Here is a 20402-nt window from a genome sequence, read left to right as displayed (position 1 = left end):
TTTGCACTCACAAGAATATGGCTCTGTTTTTAATGAAGAGTTCTACAGCAGACAGGTTACCAAACACCATGTTCATGATGATGAAGAAGAAGGCACCAGTCCTGAAAATAGAAGGTACAGTTGTAGGTAATGTTAATATGCTTGAACACCTTTGCATGGGGGAAAGAAAAGAACATTTTGATAGCAGTTTCTGAGATATTGTACAAGTCAAGTTAATTACAAGAAGTTGTATTGTACAAGAAACGCATCCTGTATATATACACCTTTTTTGCATATAATTCATAAAATACCAAAACAAATCACAAACTATCTTGCTAACTGCTTATTTAACCATTAACAATAGTCTGGCACCAGTATAACATGGTAAAACAAGAGCACCGCCTTGCGGGTGCAGACCGCTCATCTATTTTCTTTTTAAAGGTGAAGGGACTCTCATTTTCAATCACAAAGGAGGGAGGGGTGGTGTGAAGAGGGGTGCATAGTGTGGGGGTGTGGACATTTATTACATTATCTTCCAAAAATGCGAAAAAAAGGAGAAAAAAAAATCGGGGTGGGGGTGGGGGGTGGGGGTGGGGATCCTTGGGTGCGATGGTTGGACGGTATTTCAAACATAAAATAATAAAAATAAATATTTGTGTTTTTTAACCGTTTCAAAAAAAAAAAAAATTGGGGGGGGGGGGGGTGAGGTGGGGGGGGGGGGGTATAGTGTGAGGGTGTGGTGGTAATTTGTGAGATGATCTAAAAAAACAAAACCAAAAAAAAAAAAAAACATTAGGGGGGGGGATTCGGGTGGGGGAGGGGGGTGGGGGGGATTCTTGGGTGCAATGGTTGGACGGTATTTCAAACATAAAATAATAAAAATAAATAGTTTTGTTTTTTAACCGTTTAAAAAAAAAATTGGGGAAGGGGTGGCGTGGGGGGGGTTTGGGGGGGGGGGGGGGGGGGAAGGGGGGCCACGGGCGATGGTTTGGGTGTAGTCTATTGTGGTATGTCAGGTAAGAGTAGTTTTCTCAAAGTATCAAATAAATCTAATCATAAATAAAGAAGTTATGGCAATTTTAGCAATTTAATAATTTGACCTTGAGAGTCAAGGTCATTCAAAGGTCAAGGTAAAATTCAACTTGCCAGGTACAGTAACCTCATGATAGCATGAAAGTATTTGAAGTTTGAAAGCAATAGCCTTGATACTTACGAAGTAAAGTGGATCGAAACACAAAATTTAACCATATATTCAAAGTTACTAAGTCAAAAAAGGGCCATAATTCCGTAAAAATGACATCCAGAGTTATGCAACTTGTCCTTTTACTGTACCCTTATGATAGTTTGTGAGTGTTCCAAGTATGAAAGCAATATCTATGACACTTTAGGGGTAAAGTGGACCAAAACACAAAACTTAACCAAACTTTCAATTTTCTAAGTATAAAGGGCCCATAATTCCGTCCAAATGCCAGTCAGAGTTACATAACTTTGCCTGCACAGTCCCTTTCCGATAGTTAATAAGTGTTGCAAGTATGAAAGCAATAGCTTTGATACTGTAGGAATAAAGTGGACCTAAACACAAAACTTAACCAAATTTTCAATTTTCTAAGTATAACAAGAGTGCCAAACTGTCACAAGATACGCCCGTTCGAAGGTTTTGGACACCATGCTCAATGCTTGAAAGTGTCCTCAAGACCTAGTTATTGACCCGGCATGACCCATATTTGAACTTGACCTAGATATCACTTAGATGTAACATCTGACTAAATTTGGTGAAGATCAGATGAAAACTACTTCAATTAAAGAGCGGACAACATGCTTAATGCTTGAAATGCACTATGTGACCTCGTTTTTGACCCGGCATGACCCATGTTCGAACTTGACCTACATATCATCTAGACACAACTTCTGACCAAATTAGGTGAAGATCAGATGAAAACTACTTCAATTAGAGAGCGGACACCATGCTAAATGCTTGAAATGCACTAAGTAACCTGGTGACCTAGTTTTTGACCCGGCATGACCCATATTTGAACTTGACCTACATATCATCTAGACACAACTTCTGACCAAATTTGGTGAAGATCGGATGAATACAATTTGAATTAGAGTCCGGACAAAGTGGCGCCGTTGAAAATGCACTAATTGACCCTATGACCTAGTTTTTGACCCGGCATGACCCATATTCGAACTTGGCCTATATATCAACTAGATGCAACTGCTGACCAAGTTTGGTGAAGATCGGATGAATACAATTTGAAATAGAGTCCGGACAAAGTGGCCCCTTTGAAAATGCACTTATTGACCCTATGACCTAGTTTTTGACCCGGCATGACCCATATTCGAACTTGGCCTAGATATCAACTAGATACAACTGCTGACCAAGTTTGGTGAAGATCGGATGAATACAATTTGAAATAGAGTCCGGACAAAGTGGCCCCTTTGAAAATGCACTTATTGACCCTATGACCTAGTTTTTGACCCGGCATGACCCATATTCGAACTTGGCCTAGATATCAACTAGATGCAACTGCTGACCAAGTTTGGTGAAGATCGGATGAATACAATTTGAATTAGAGTCCGGACAAAGTGATGCCTTCCGCCCGCCGCCCGCCGCCCGCCGCCCGCCCGCCGCCCGCCAAGGGGTTTCACATAATACGTCCCGTATTTTATACGGGCGTATAAAAAGGGCACATAATTCTGTCAAAATGCCAGTCAGAGTTACATTACTTTGCCTGCACAGTCCCCTTATGATAGTTAGTAAGTGTTGCAAGTATGAAAGCAATAGCTTTGATACTGAAGGAATAAAATGGACCTAAACACAAAACTTAACCAAAATTTTCAATTTTCTAAGTATAAAAAGGGCACATAATTCTGTCAAAATGCACGCCAGAGTTATCTAACTTTGCCTGCCCAGTCCCCTCATGATAGTAAGTAAGTGTACCAAGTTTGAATGCAATAGCATTGATACTTTCTGAAAAAAGTGGACCTAAACGCAAAAGTTAACCAAAATTTTCAATTTTCTAAGTATAAAAAGGGCACATAATTCAGTCAAAATGCACGCCAGAGTTATCTAACTTTGCCTGCCCAGTCCCCTCATGATAGTAAGTAAGTGTACCAAGTTTGAATGCAATAGCATTGATACTTTCTGAGAAAAGTGGACCTAAACGCAAAACTTAACCGGTTGCCGACGCCGACGCCAAGGTGATGACAATAGCTCATAATTTTTTTTCAAAAAATAGATGAGCTAATAAAATGATATTATCCCTCAATTGAATGTCAACAACAAAGTGAAGAAGTTGCAGACAAAACTAAAAAAAATATAATAAACAAACATATTAATATTAATCCTTCAGCTTATAACACACTTCTAGATTTAAAGCCTTAATGCAGACAATATAATTCATCGACACTTGAGACTTGAGACAGAAGACTCTTGTGTACAATATTTTTACTTTTATATACAAGGACATTCATGACATGATTATTTGAAATTAATAACTCTTGAATACAATCATCAGAACGGCATTTTATGTTTGGTTTGGTTTCATGGCATACAAAGGCATACCTGTTTTGCAGGCCTGACTTGCATGACTTGTCCACGTTCCAGTAGATTGCTCCAACGACAACAGCAAATATGGCCATGGTGAGCACCTGAAGGGTATTAAGACAATTTAAACCTGCCATTTCATAAAACAGGGAACACCTTCTATGTAATCATACAGTTAACACCTGTATGGGACTGAGAACACCTTCAATAGAACAGTTAACACCAGCAATAGGACGGTAAAAACCTGCAATAGGACAGTGAACTTATGCAACAGGACAGTGAACACCTGCAATAGGTCAGTGAACACCTGCAATAGGACAGTGAACACCTGCAATAGGCCAGTGAACACATGCAACAGGACTGGGAACACCTGCAATAGGACAGACACACCTGCATTAGGACAGTGAACACCAGCAAAAAGACATTGAACACATGCAACAGGACAGTGAACATCTTTAATAGGACAGTGAACACCTGCAAGGGGACAATGAACACCTGCAATAGGACAGTGAACACCTGCAATATGACAGCAAACACCTGCAAAAGGACACTGAACGCCTTCAATAGGACAGTGAACACCTTCAATATGACAGTGAACACCTGCAATAGAACAGTAAACACCTGCAATATGAATGTGAACACCTGCAAAAGGACAGTGAAAACATGTAATAGGACAGTGAATACCTGCAATAGGACAGTAAACACCTGCAAACAACAGTGAACACCTACAAAAGGACAGTGAACACCTACAAAAGGACAGTGAACACATGCACAAGGTATGTGAACACCTTCCGAGTTAGGGGACAAGAAAAACCCGCAGAATAAAAAGACAATTACCACATGCAGAGTAATGATAAAATGAAAATCTGCTAGGCAATGTGAGGGTGTGCACAAGCACTATAATGTGACGGTGAACAGACTCAAAGTAAGCAGACAGTGAACACCTGCATAGAAATGGGAGAGTGAGCCCTTGTAAAATCATGTAAGATGGAATACCTTTATATTAAGTTGAAATTTATACACCTGCAAAGTAATGAGATAGTAAATGCCCGCAGAATTATAAGAGAATGAACACCTGCTGACTTAGTTACCAGTGAACATTGGTAGATTAATGGACAGTAAATACCTACTGAGTCATGGGCCAGCAAACATCTGCATAGCAATAGGAGAGTAAACACCTGAAGGGTTAGCAGATAATAAACATCTGCTGAATAATGGAACACCTGCTGAGTAAGTGGACAGTGAACACCAGCAGAGTAAATGGTCAGTGAACACCAGCAGAGTTAATGGACAGTGAACACCTGCAGAGTTATTGGACAGTGAACACCTGCAGAGTAAATGGACAGTGAACACCTGCAGGGTAAATGGACAGTGAACACCAGCAGAGTAAATGGACAGTGAACACCTGCAGAGTAAATGGACAGTGAACACCTGCAGAGTAAATGGACAGTGAACACCAGCAGAGTAAATGGACAGTGAACACCAGCAGAGTAAATGGACAGTGAACACCAGCAGAGTAAATGTACAGTGAACACCTGCTGAGTAAGTGGACAGTGAACACCTGCAGAGTAAGTGGTCAGTGAACACCTGCAGAGTAAATGGACAGTGAACACCAGCAGAGTAAATGGACAGTGAACACCTGCAGAGTAAATGGACAGTGAACACCTGCAGAGTAAATGGACAGTGAACACCAGCAGAGTAAGTGGACAGTGAACACCTGCAGAGTAAATGGACAGTGAACACCTGCAGAGTAAATGGACAGTGAACACCTGCAGAGTAAAGACAGTGAACACCTACAGAGTAAATGGACAGTGGACACCAGCAGAGTAAATGGACAGTTAACACCAGCAGAGTAAATGGACAGTTAACACCTGCCGAGTAAATGGACATTGAACACCAGCAGAGTAAATGGACAGTAAACACCAGCAGAGTAAACGGACAGTGAACACCAGCAGAGTAAATGGACAGTGAACACCTGCAGAGTAAATGGACAGTGGCCTGCAGAGTAAATGGACAGTGGACACCTGCTGAGTAAGTGGACAGTGAACACCAGCAGAATAAATGGACAGTGTACACCAGCAGAGTAAATGGACAGTGAACACCTGCAGAGTAAATGGACAGTTGACACCAGCAGTGTAAATGGACAGTGAACACCAGCAGAGTAAATGGACAGTGAACACCTGCAGAGTAAATGGACAGTAAACACCAGCAGAATAAATGGACAGTGAACACCAGCAGAGTAAATGGACAGTGAACACCTGCAGAGTAAATGGACAGTGAACACCTGCAGAGTCAATGGACAGTGGACAACAGCAGAGCAAACGGAAAGTGAACACCTGCAGAGTAAATGGACAGTGAACACCTGCAGAGTAAATGGACAGTGAACACCTGCAGAGTAAATGGACAGTGAACACCAGCAGAGTAAACGGAAAGTGAACACCTGCAGAGTAAATGGACAGTGAACACCTGCAGAGTAAGTGGAAAGTGAACACCAGGAGAGTAAATGGACAGTGAACACCTGCAGAGTAAGTGGAAAGTGAACACCAGCAGAGTAAATGGACAGTGAACACCAGCAGAGTAAGTGAACAGTGAACACCAGCAGAGTAAATGCACAGTGAACACCTGCAGAGTAAGTGGAGAGTGAACACCAGCAGAGTAAATGGAAAGTGAACACATGCATAGTAAATAAAGAGTGAACACCAGCAGAGTAAAAGGACAGTGAACATCTGCAGAGTAAATGGACAATGAACACCTGCAGAGTAAATGGACAGTGAAAACCTGCAGAGTAAAAAAACAAAGAACACCTGCAGAGTAAATGGACAGTGAAAACATGCAGAGTAAATGGACAGTGAACACTTACAGAGTAAATGGACAATGAACACCTGAAGAGTAAATGGCCAGTGAACACCTGCATAGTAAATGGACAGTGAACACCAGCAGACTAAATGGACAGTGAACACCAGCAGAGCAAATGGATAGTGAACACCTGCAGAGTAAATGGACAGTGATCATCTGCAGAGTAAGTGGAAAGTGAACACCAGCAGAGTAAATGGACAGTGAACACCTGCAGAGTAAATGGACAGTAAACACCAGCAGATTAAATGGACAGTGAACAACAGCAGATTAAATGGACAGTTAACACCTGCAGAGTAAATGTAAATGTACAGTGAACAACAGCAGAGTAAATGGACAGTGAACACCTGCAGAGTAAATGGACAGTGACAAATGTCTACAGAGTACTTAGACAGGGAAAACCTGCACAGTAAGCAGACATTAAATAACTGCAGTGTTATAGCAGTGTTATAGCAGAGTGAACATTTGTAGAGTAATTTAACAGTCTTACTACCTGCTAAATTCATGCAAAAAGAAACCAATACATGTTTATTGAGTCAACTTAAAACAAGAGGGCCATGGACCCGAAGGCGTTCACCTGAGACCAGAAGGACTTAAACAATTCTCAGTAGGTGGAGTTCAAACATTATGAAAGTACTTCATGGAATACAAGTAATAAAGTTCAACACACATTTTTAAAATCTGCTGAGATAGCATTAGAACAAAAGTTTTGACCAAGTTTCATTAACATTCAACTTCAAATGCAACTTCTAGAGTTTATACAAGCTTTTTCTTAAATTTGACCTTGTCATCTAGTTTAAGACATTATGTGACCTAGTTTCAAACTCAGCTGATACTTCATGCGGACAAATAATGTCACTAAGTTTCATTTACATTGAAAAATAAATGTGGCCCATAGAGCATCAAGCAGGTTTCAGTATAACCATCTTAGGAAGACTGCCCTGCTCCCTGGCATCCATGTCAAAAACACATTTAAACCATTTTAAAAAATTGGCTGAGCTTTTATGAGAACAAATGTTTTGACCAAGTTTTATGAAGATTGGACATAACAAGAGGCTTCTACAGTGTTCACAACCTTCAATTTAGCCATATCAGGAAAACCACAACCATTTTCAAGCTTGCTGAGCTTTAATTAGAAAAATTGTAGTGACCAACTTTCATTACGATTGGAAAAAAGAGACTTCTTGAGTGTTCAAAAGGTTTCACTAAAGCTATGTAAGGAAAACTGCCCACCTCCTGGCAGACATGTTTTTCAACAAACCACAACCATTTTCAAACTTGGCAGAGCTAACATTAGAACAAATATTCTGACTGAGTTCCACGAAGAGTGGATTAAACATTTAACTTCCAGAGCATTCACAAGGTTTTACTAAAGCCATGTAAGGAAAATTTCTCAGACAGCCATGTTTTCTCACAAACAACAATCATTTTCGAATTTAGCTGAGCTTCTATAAGAACAAATGTTCTGTCAAAGTTTCATGAAGAATGGCCAAAAAATGTGACTTCTAAAATGTTCACGATGTTTCACTACAGCAATATAAGGAAAACTGCCCCGCCCACAGGCTGCCATGTTTTTCAACAAACCACAATAGATATCAATAAAACAAATGTTCTGATTAATTTTCTTGAAGATTGGACTAAAATGTGCCTTTAAGACTGTTAACAAGGTTTTACTATAGACATATCAGGAAAACTGCTCTGCCTCCTGGCAGCCATGTTTGGCAACAAACCAGAACCATTTGGGAACTCAGCCGAGACATCATTAGAACATATGTTCTGATTAATCTTCATGATTGAAGATTGGAGTATTAATTTCACTTCAGTGTGTTTCCAAGGGTTTTCTATAGACATTAAAGGAAAACTGCCCAACCAAATAGAACTAATGTTTTTCAACAAACGGGTATCCATTTAAATCTCAGCTGAAATATCATTAGAACAAATGTTTTGATCCAGGTTCATGAAGATTGGAATAAATATGTGACTTTGAGAGTGTTGACAAGCTTATTCTTCAATTTTACCTCTATTGACTTAGTTGTTTTCCTAAATTGACCAAGTTTCAAACTAAGTTGTTTAACTCAGTTTAAAACAATGCCAATATATTAATGTGCAAAATCTTCTGACCAGGTTTCAAAAAGATAAAAAATAAATGTGGCCTCGAACAATTCAACAAAGTAAATGATGACATTGGACTAGGCACAACTGCCTAAAGGTGATCACAAAAGCTCACAATGATAACAGCATACTCAAGTTAGCTAAAAATCTAAACAAGCATTTAGTTTGATGGTATTTTTTTAAGTGTTAACAAGGTTTTAATATAGCCATATAAGGAAAAAAAAAGCCCCAACCCATGGCGGCTATGCTTTTCAACCAATGGGAACCATTTTCAAACTTGTCCAAAATATGATTGGCACATATCTTCTGATCAAATTTCGTGGAGATCAGACAATAAATGTAGCCTCTAGAGTGTAAAAAAGGCAAATGTTGAAATTGCACTACGGACAAAAGGCGATCACAAAAACTCACCATGGATACATTTTGCTCAGGTGTGCTAATAATCATTTAAACAGGCATTGAATAAAGCAGCACTTAGGGCGCTGCCATCTTTAAATGTGTGAAATCAAAGGAAGTTGATAAACATGGATTTTAGTTAGGAATGGAAGATTGGGGAAAACATATGATCCAAGCACCCCACACATTATATTTGATTCTGCTTTATAACCGAGCCCATTATATTGGAGTTACAGTGTACTGTTCAACTGTTGTTGAGGTTGATGTGGCCATATGTACCTGTAGCACGGAGACTGCAGGGTTCCTGATCAGGTTCCTCAGAGTGCGCTGACTGCAGTACAGCAGCTGGGTGAAGGCGTTGGTTGCATACTGAACTGGGGGCAGGCGCTTTACGGTGCCTACACGCAGCCTCTCCCGGTACCCAGCCAGCACAGGGTCCAATGTGCTCTGCAGGCTGCACACAGAATGGTACAAAACAATATCAATAATACAATTAACAATACTTATAATCAGGAGTTTGCTTGCCCTTCACTATACAGTGTAAACCTCACCAATAAATCTCAAAAATAGCCAATGCAACATTCAACTCATAATTCACAATTAGCCATTCACAATACAAGATGACATTTTTTAATGCCATGTTCAAAAATGTTAAATCACTTAGAATGTGTAGTTTAAGGAAAACATTTTACATTAACATCAAAACACCATAATGTAGTTATGGCTATAAGCTTACTGAGTGACTGATAGGCCCAGCAAAATTCCTAACAATTATGAGCCACAAAACAAAAAATGGCAGATTTACTTCCTTGAAAATATTCATTAATAAAGCTTCTGTTTAAGTTTTTGATGTAATAAATAAATTGAAGTTATTTCTTTACTATATAGATTAAAATTGTATTAAGTGCACACCAGAAAGAAATGAAATAAGGTGAGTCAGTGTTTGCTCTGTTAACACATCGACTCAATCTTCACATTTACAAGAAAGGATTCCAATGAAAACTGAGAAATTTAAGACCTGACAATTAAAAAGAACATTCCTTGGTTTCCTTTTTATTTCATTTAGCATTTACATTATTATGTCTTTTTTACCATAATAAATGACTGCTATGAGTATGATATGAATTGGCATTCAACCTATGGCCTCAGGCTAGTAGTGCATGCTTGCTTCCGTCCATTATCAAGGCCAATATGAATTGAGTCAATTTATAAAACAATGCAGAGGCCACAAACAGCATACTCCAACATTATAAAAGCGACCAGAAACTTACAAGACAAGATTGTTTTCCTTAAAATGGAGGATACAAAACAAGTTACATTATACTTTATTTGCAGAACAATAGTGTGCCTGTCAGAAACAGTGTCATCCTTTTCTTCACCTTGTTATTACGGATTGTTTGTAAAGCTCCAATCCTGTGGTTTCCTAATACTTGACTCATGCCTGGTGAGACATACAAAGTTTTGTCTAATACTCGACTCATGCCTGTTGAGACATACAAAGTTTTGTCTATACTTGACTCATGCCTGGTGAGACATACAAAGTGTTTTGTCTAATACTTGAATCATGCCTGGTGAGACATACAAAGTTTTGTCTAATACTTGACTTATGTCTGGTGAGACATACAAAGTTTTGTCTAATACTTGACTCATGCCTGGTGAGACATACAAAGTTTTGTCTAATACTTGACTCAAGCCTAATGAGACATACACATTTTTGTCTAATACTTGACTCATGCCTGGTGAGACATACACCGTTTTGTCTAATACTCTTATCATGCCTGTTGAGACGTACAAAGTTTTGTCTATACTTGACTCATGCCTGGTGAGACATACACCGTTTTGTCTAATACTTGACTCATGCCTGGTGAGACATACACAGTTTTGTCTAATACTTGACTCATGCCTGGTGAGACATACAAAGTTTTGTCTAATACTTGAATCATGCCTGGTGAGACATAAAAAGTTTTGTCTAATACTTGGCTCATGCCTGGTGAGACATACACAGTTTTGTCTAATACTTGGCTCATGCCTGGTGAGACATACAAAGTTTTGTCTAATACTTGGCTCATGCCTGGTGAGACATACACAGTTTTGTCTAATACTTGGCTCATGCCTGGTGAGACATACAAAGTTTTGTCTAATACTTGGCTCATGCCTGGTGAGACATACACAGTTTTGTCTAATACTTGACTCATGCCTGGTGAGACATACACAGTTTTGTCTAATACTTGACTCATGCCTGGTGAGACATACACAGTTTTGTCTAATACTTGACTCATGCCTGGTGAGACATACAAAGTTTTGTCTAATACTTGGCTCATGCCTGGTGAGACATACACAGTTTTGTCTAATACTTGACTCATGCCTGGTGAGACATACACAGTTTTGTCTAATACTTGACTCATGCCTGGTGAGACATACAAAGTTTTGTCTAATACTTGACTCATGCCTGGTGAGACATACACAGTTTTGTCTAATACTTGACTCATGCCTGGTGGGACATACAAAGTTTTGTCTAATACTTGGCTCATGCCTGGTGGGACATACAAAGTTTTGTCTAATACTTGGCTCATGCCTGGTGGGACATACAAAGTTTTGTCTTATACTTGACTCATGCCTGGTGAGACATACAAAGTTTTGTCTAATACTTGACTCATGCCTGGTGAGACATACAAAGTTTTGTCTAATACTTGACTCATGCCTGGTGGGACATACAAAGTTTTGTCTAATACTTGACTCATGCCTGGTGAGACATACAAAGTTTTGTCTATACTTGACTCATGCCTGGTGAGACATACAAAGTTTTGTCTAATACTTGACTCATGCCTGGTAAGACATACAAAGTTTTGTCTAATACTTGACTCATGCCTGGTGAGACATACAAAGTTTTGTCTAATACTTGACTCATGCCTGGTGAGACATACACAGTTTTGTCTAATACTTGACACATGCCTGGTGAGACATACAAAGTTTTGTCTAATACTTGACTCATGCCTGGTGAGACATACAAAGTTTTGTCTATACTTGACTCATGCCTGGTGGGACATACACAGTTTTGTCTATACTTGACTCATGCCTGGTGAGACATACACAGTTTTGTCTAATACTTGACTCATGCCTGGTGAGACATACACAGTTTTGTCTATACTTGACTCATGCCTGGTGAGACATACACAGTTTTGTCTATACTGGACTCATGCCTGGTGAGACATACACAGTTTTGTCTATACTTGACTCATGCCTGGTGAGACATACACAGTTTTGTCTAATACTTGACTCATGCCTGGTGAGACATACAAAGTTCCCAGGCCTGAGTGAGCCTATGACCACCTACCTCTTGGCCCACTGTGATCTCTGAAATTCATTAACCAACTTCTGGTGAACTGTTTCTTCACCTGAAATGAACGGCAGTAATCTAGGTTTCACCCCATACCCAAAATACTAATAAATACTGATAAACAAGATGATGATATGACAATACACATTATTATCACTATTAAGAAACACACACTGTCAATACCACATGCAGTTTTATGTTTACATGTACTAAGGTGACTGTTAAACATATTCTTGAGCAATGATTGGCTTCAGATGGAAAATAATTTTCAAAAGAATGACATTTGCAGAAATGGCTGTGAAGAAAGCATAATCAAACAACCACAGATAACACATATGTCAACTATTAAGATCATCCTTTCTAGTCCATTGAGTAACAATAAATAACATTACAAAGAACTAGAACTGCCACAAGAAACATCATCAAAAAGTGCTTGACAAAACAAGGTATTGAGATTCAATGAAAGACTTGTATGTGAGCTAGACATAGCAAAGTATTGCGGTTCAATGAAAGACTTGTATGTGAGCTAGACATTGCAAAGTATTGAGGTTCAATCAAAAACTTGTATGTGAGCTTGACAAAGCAAGGTACTGAAGTTCAATGGTACTTGTATGTGAGCTTGACATTACAAGGTATTGAGGTTCAATGAAAGACTTGTATATGAGCATGACATAGCAAGGTACTGAGGTTCAATCAAAGACTTGTATGTGAGTTAGACATAGCAAGATACTGAAGTTCAATGGTAGATTTGTATGTTAGCATGACATAGCAAGGTATTGAGGTTCAATCGAAGACTTGTATGTGAGCTTGACATAGCAAGGTACCGAGGTTTAATCAAAGACTTGTATGTGGGCTTGACATAGCAAGGTATGGAGCGTTCTTGGCACACTGGGCAGTGGGCTGAATTAGCATTCAGTTTACTCGCTAAGTTAAAACATCCGACACGATTTGTTAGAAAATGGGAAAAGACAAACATGGTTTCATTTATATGTTAGTGTATCTGTGTATAATCAGATTCATATGCATATATTGCTTTATTATGTTTGTCATGCTGTTCAGTTTACTGAAGCATAATGGAACTTATGGAAATGGAAGACATTGCAACATAAATATATAAATATTGTTTAGAGTAAGATAAATACATCAATTACCATTAAATGTGCTGGTTTAAATGTTTATGTTTTTCCCACAACTGCCTCAGATGCCATTAAATGTTTCTCCACAAACCAGGTATTTACAGAATGGTTAGCCCTTTTTTGCCTAAACTGCGCGTCAAAATGCCCTTTTTGAATGTCATGCGCCATGCCCCTTTGACCTCCAGGGAAAAAGGCTATACAGGTATTAATGAGAGCGCCGATGGCGTTGAAAGTCTATTTGCAAGATACAGGGAAGTTTCTGCTGAAGTAAATGTAAACAAGCGGGCCAAGATGGCCCTAGTTCGCTCACCTGAGAGGAGTCGGTTCATTCAATCTTTACCAAATGTCAAACTTGGCCTAGATATTGTCCAGACAAACATCCTGGTCAAGTTTCATCATTATTTCATCTGCGAGTCATGATCAATGTACCTATGAAGTTTCATGATCCTAGGCGTAAGCATTCTTGAGTTACCATCCGGAAACCATTTTTCTAAGTTGAGTCACCGTGACCTTGACAGCCATTGTGTGAATACGTTTTTTGGCACTGTGACCTTGACCTTTGACCTAGTGACCTGATAATCCTAGGCCTAAGCGTTCTTGAGTTATCATCCGGACACCATTTTACTATTTCGGGTCATTGTGACCTTGACCTTTGACCTAGTGATCTGAAAATCAATAGGGGTTATCTGCGAGTCATGATCAATGTATCTATGAAGTTTCATGATCCTAGGCATAACCGTTCTTGAGTTATCATCCGGAAACCATTTTACTGCTTTGGGTCACCGTGACCTTGACCTTTGACCTAGTGACCTGAAAATCAATAGGGGTCATCTGCGAGTCATGATCAATGTACCTATGAAGTTTCATGATCCTTGGCATAAGCGCTCTTGAGTTATCATCCGGAAACCATCTGGTGGATGGACGGACCGACATGAGCAAAACAATATACCCCCTCTTCTTTCGAAAGGGGGGGGGAGCATAATGAGAAAACTGCCCCCCTCCCTGCAGCCATGTTATTCAACTGACCGGAACCATTTTTGAACTCAACTCTCGTATCAAGGAAACAAATGTTCTGAGCAAAATTCATGAAAATTGGGCCAAAAATGTCACTTCTACTGTGTTCACATGTTTTCACTATATACATATAGAGAAAAATGCCCCGCCCACTGGCGGCCATGTTTTTTCACCGATCCTGACCATTTTCAAACTCGTCCGAGATATCAATACAACCAATGTTTTGACCAACTTTCATGATGATTGGGCAAAAATTGTGACTTCTACAGTGTTTACAAGGTTTCTCTTTAGCCAAATAGGGAAAACTGCAACTATTTACATACAGTGAAAAATGCCCCACCCACTGGCGGCCATGTTTTTTCACCAATCTCCACCATTTTCGAACTCATCCGAGACATCAATTGAACCAATGTTTTGACCAACTTTCATGATGATTAGGCAAAAATTGTGACTTCTAGAGTGTTTACAAGGTTTCTCTATAGCCAAATAAGGAAATCTATATTTAGTCGTGCCGACCTTGACCCTGGAGATATCAATGTAATTCTTTAACGCGAAACACCGTCCAATGATGGTGAACAAATGTGCCATATGATATTAAAATCTCACAATGAATGACATAGTTATGGCCCGGACAAGCTCATTTATGTCCATTTTTTACCTTTGAACTCAAAGTGTGACCTTGACCTTGGAGATATTGACGTAATTCTTTCGCGCGCACACCGTTTAATGATGGTGAACAAATGTGCCAAATGATTTTAAAATCTCACAATGAACGACAAAGTTATAGCCCAGACAAGCTTGTTCCGCCCCCCCCCGCCAGCACGCCCGCCGACATTCGCCAATCTAATAACCAGTTTTTTCCTTCGGAAAACCTGGTTAAAAACAAAAGTTATTTTTTGGAAGTTACAAAGCTCCATCTTACACAAGGAGAGACCATTAAGTAAATTATTTCAGTACATTTTGTTCTTTAAATACACTTCCTCTGAGAAATATGATAGCTTTGGGAAAACCTCACTAATCTGTGGGTATAAACAGAGCTTACACATACACAATCCTTACAAATCCACACAAAAATATCAACTGTCACTTTTTTCATGAAACTGTCATTGGTGGATAATGTGGGTCAGTGTTTTTGCTACTTATGGATTAGATGGGGTTTTCCAAAGTTGAGGGTATCTAGATTACAAATATTAATCTGAAAATATAAATAGTGTCACTGAGAGCATTTATTATATTCAGCCCTTCAGCTATATATTTATATGCATATATATATATATCTGCATTAACATACTTTGGCTATCCCAAAACACATTATATATCTATCATATTTGGTATATTAAATCCATATGTTATAAAGTATTGGGTTCCCAGCTTTTTGTATGAACAAAATTACCTGATTTTCCCTGATGGAAAATAAAAATTCCAGGATCAGAATATCCACCTATTTCTTGTTTTATAGGGAAATTCTAATACAACCCAATTCCCCACAATTTGTCCTGATTTCCCACATTCGTAGCTCAATTGGGGAAGGTCCTAACTCATTCGTAGCTAGTCGTGGGCTGGTCGTAAGTGATTCCTGCAACTTGTGAGCTCCCGAAAAATTGTGGCCAGATTTAAAACATGTTTAAAATTTGGCCAGGACCTCCAAGACTGAATTTAATTGCAGCTGACTCGTAACAGCTTGGGCGTCGTAATGGAATCTTAGGTAATTTGTTACTCAATCGGGAAATCGGTGATCATGTGATCTGTCTACGAATTAGCTACAACTTTGTCAAAACTCTCACAAGTTCACCCCGAGTGAGTGGCGAGCCCGCTAAGATTCTCGCGATTTAGATCAATATCAATAGATATTGGCGCCTAATTCATGGGTGCGTTCGGTGAGGTCCTAGCTTAGTCGTAACCCATCTGCATTGTTTGTAGTACAGGCGCAGTAGATTCTTACACATCTTAGTGAAGTCGCGACCCTATTCGCAAAACTTTAACCGAACCCCACGATTCAGCGTAACTCAATCGTACCAGTGTCGTAACTCAATCGTAGACTGTCACAAGTCTTCCTGATTCAATAAATGTGATAAATCGTAGCGAATCGTGGGCTTGTTTTCGTAGTGGAATAGGGCCATGAGACACCTTCAATAAATAGCAGTTGCAGAAAATGTACTAAATAGGTATTTATTTATTTATGTAGGTATTTATGTAGGTATTTACTAATAGTACACTAAGCTACATGTATACTACAAAGCCACCATAGCCATGCAGAGGAACCGATTTGCTGCTTTTAATTGTATGGACTTTTGGACACAAATTGGGAAAGTCTGACAAACAAAATTTCCTGATTTTTCCCTGATTTCAGGAACTTTTCACAAATTCCCTGACTTTTCCCTGACTGGAAAAACTGAAAGGCTTTTTCCAGGTTTTCCCTGATTTCCAGGTTGGCTGGGAACCCTGTTAAAAGAACATTGGTACTACAAAAAAAACTACCTCCATGTAAACATTTTCAAATGCCTATAGTTAAATTTGTAATCGGAAAATAATAGCAATTTTTATTGTTCAAGTTAAATTAATAACAAGCAAATTCGTTGAATTGATATCCCCCACCAATATGCTTCTGGACACAAAAGTGTTATATTTGACACTCAAAAAAGCATTTTTTCAAGATACAAAGGGCCATAACTCTGTTATTAAGAGATGGTGTACAATGCCATTTGGCCTGCATCATCCTTTTATCCATATATATACTCATACCAAGTTTCAATGAAATCCGTCAAAGCACTTCCAAGATATGGCTCCGGGCAGACGGAAAGACGGACGGACAGACAACGCCAAAACAATATCCCTCTGCTGATGGCGGAGGATAACAAATTCTAGCCACAAAAAACACTTCTTATGTATTTCATGTAAATTATGTGTACTAATTAAAATCAATTTGACTTCATGTACAACATCATGTCATTCTTCCTTGTGGAAAGCATGAGAACATTTTTAATTGCTTGATAAAACATTGTAGCGCAGAGAACCCAGAGATCTTTACTTTTAGTAAAATAAATTGAAGTGCATAAAAAATATGAAAACTTTATTCTTACGTAAAAACAAACCGTTAATGTTGTATCTACAGTGCTACAGTGGTCTAGATAGGTCAGTATTGATCTGTGACATGTACAGTTATTGCAAACACCTTCACGTTGGGACGGCATATATTTGGTTGTCCAAGCACTGATTGGCTGATACAATAACCAAAAAGAATGTGATTGACAGTTGGCATCATATCAGATAAAAGCAAATTCAATAAAGAATGTTGGCAAACGTGACACATGCAATGAAGTAGAACTGTAAATCTTTGATGTTGGGCAATTAAAGTTATTGTTTATCACACTACACAAGCATGAATGTGATATCGAATAAAGGCACACAAATCTGGACCAAACTTAGTTATGAATGTCAGATTCTACAGAAAATTTAACTGCCTGCAAACAAGCTGACTTGCCATAAAATGGACATCGTGAAATAACAGATCCCAATTGAGTGGATCAGCAGTGTACTTACATTTCCTGGTTGGCTAGTGTATGAGAGCATGACATAACAAGGTACTAGGGTTCAATGCATATCTACACTATGTCAAGATTCACAGTAACATTATACAGAATGATTATACCATCTGTATAGATGAATGTAGCATAACAAAGCATCCAGCCATTTAAGATGTAGGAGCAGCATGTCATGATTTTGGATACACGGGATATGCTCATGTTTCACCATTCACCATTACATGCATATAATAGATCGTACCTGTTTCACAATATACCTAAAATGGAAACAGAACACTGATCTCATGACTGTGAGAGAGAGGACAAATAGTGCATGATATGAATGGTCAGTATCTGGCAGACAAGAGAGAGAGGACAAATAGTGCATGATATGAATGGTCAGTATCTGGCAGACAAGGGGTTTACAGAATGAAAGGCTTTAGAGCTCGCAGTTTTTAAGTAAGATTTCATTTTTACAGCGTGCACTGCTGAATATGGAAACCAGTAAAAAATATCATTAGCCAATAAGTCTATGCATGTTTCAGCTTTACAAAAGAATGCACTATGACTAGTTGCTTAATGCCAGTCCACAACACATTGATAATTTTTCTCATAACACAAGTAAATGAGCCCAATAAAAAAGTTGTTTCTATATTCTTCATGATAAGAGGCAAAGACTAAGTGTTGAGTAGAAATAAATTGTATACATATTTGTTGAACTAAACTGCCAAAAGCATTCAGCTTATTAAATGCTATCATTTTATACCATTTACTGTTAAACAAAAACAAGAGGGCAAAAATGGTTCTGAATCGCTCATCTAAATGGGGTATGGCCAGTTTCAGTTCAAGGAATATAATTGTACGGTCTTGGTTGAGGACCACAATTTTATGTCACATACCAAATTTAAACAAAATTCAATCAATTTCACTCCCCACCCACAGGCAGGGTCTATTTTGACCCGCAGACAAACACGCAGACAGAGTTCAGAGGGCCACCTTCTACAATAGCTCAACAAGAGCACTCCATGCTCAGGTGAGATAACAGTCTTAGTCATAAAATATGCCAGCTTAACTAAAATAAATAGAGAACTGAGGCCCCCAAGTTCCACTTTTTTCTCAAAACTCCACTACATCAAAATATAGCTGTTTTATGGTCCCATTTAACTTTTGATCTCTAAGCGTGATATAGACCTTTGAGGAAGGGAGAAAGGCGATTCACGTAACATGAAGTCTTTGATTAAATTTGTGCCAGGTGATTAAAAAATCCATCAATATATGGAAAAGTTATGGCCAAAAAAGTACTATTCAAGCTGTTTAATGGAAAAAATTACCATTTACATAAAAGTGTTATCTTTCCCTCTGAGGTAGAAGGCATTACACAGGACACATCGTCTTATGATGGTTGATATTTGTGCCAAGTGATTTTAATATAATGTCAATATGTAGACAAGTTATGGTTGAGACACAACAATTCACATACACAAGTAAGATGCCCAGACGGACAGTGCAAATGCCATATGCTGCCAAGGCATGACAGCAACAACTCTTCTTTAAAAAAAATCTTTAGTGGGGAAGAATGAACCATGAAGGCTAAAATAATTGCATCTGGGTCTGATTGAAACAAATATTATAAAAACTGAAACGGATAGGATTTTGGTATACTGTTTGGTAAAAAGTCAAGGTAAGCAATAAGAGACTACTGAGGGATGCCACTTACCTGACTGATAAACACCTAAGAAAATAACAGAATCAATGTAGCTTGAATACCACAAAAAACACTAGAGACTGCAAGGCTTTATGTTGCAAACAAGCAAAATGGAATTGTGAGCCTTTTTATACAGTATTTGAAGGGTTATAGTGCCTGTTAATACATACGCATCTTTGAACCAGAAGTCCCTGACATTATGGTGGTTTAGTTTAGTTTAAACCTATTTATTTAAGCTCAAATGCATCTTGTAGCCTAAAAGGCTTATTGAAATGGGGGGATCAAACAGGTGACCTCCCAGTTGCTAGGCGGTCACCATATCCAATACGCCACGGCGACCTAGTTGTTAGTTTGTATGGTAAAGGTACTTGGGCTTCATACATTCCTAAGCAGTAGTTGTCCTCAAAAGGAAAAGGAAATAATCATTCTATTTTATATTTATATCCACTTCATTTTTTATCAGAAAGCAAAACACTGACATGGTTTTAACTGTATAAAATGTTTTCACAGAAAATGATGTTTATAATTATTAATTTATTAAATTGTGGCAATCCATCAATAATATATAGGAACATGGTGGCTTTTCTATGTTCTTAACTGTAAAACCTTTTCACAAAATTTACTAGAGTTTTGTAACAAAAAGGGAACCAAAATTACCCATCACCGCTTTGTCAAAGACATAGCAGCCATGACCATGGCTAAGTTCAAGGGCATAGAACTCAGGAACATGTGGGTCACTGTGCATGAAAAATTGTGTCTTGCACATCTACGTTTCATGGTGATTACATATTTTAAGTTT

At 38.6% G+C, this 20402-nt stretch overlaps 1 protein-coding gene across 2 annotated transcripts in view; it reads right to left on the bottom strand.

The window, feature by feature from the left end:
* LOC127868405 (broad substrate specificity ATP-binding cassette transporter ABCG2-like) overlaps positions 1-20402 on the bottom strand; it is a 72073-nt gene that overhangs the window by 30942 nt on the left and 20729 nt on the right. The window contains exons 9-13 of one of the 2 annotated variants that reach the window (XM_052410169.1): positions 19616-19630; positions 12225-12285; positions 9170-9344; positions 3548-3633; positions 12-101 (exon numbers count right to left, since the gene is read on the bottom strand). In XM_052410169.1, the coding sequence (XP_052266129.1) occupies positions 12-101; positions 3548-3633; positions 9170-9344; positions 12225-12285; positions 19616-19630 (427 nt within the window). The remainder of the gene's footprint in view (positions 1-11; positions 102-3547; positions 3634-9169; positions 9345-12224; positions 12286-19615; positions 19631-20402) is intronic. The other variant, XM_052410171.1, reaches the window with a different exon arrangement.

The sequence above is a fragment of the Dreissena polymorpha genome, chromosome 2 (genome assembly GCF_020536995.1).
Source record: "Dreissena polymorpha isolate Duluth1 chromosome 2, UMN_Dpol_1.0, whole genome shotgun sequence".
NCBI lineage: Eukaryota > Metazoa > Mollusca > Bivalvia > Myida > Dreissenidae > Dreissena > Dreissena polymorpha.
Note: the sequence above shows the minus strand (reverse complement) of the source record. Positions and strands in the feature narration are given on the sequence as shown.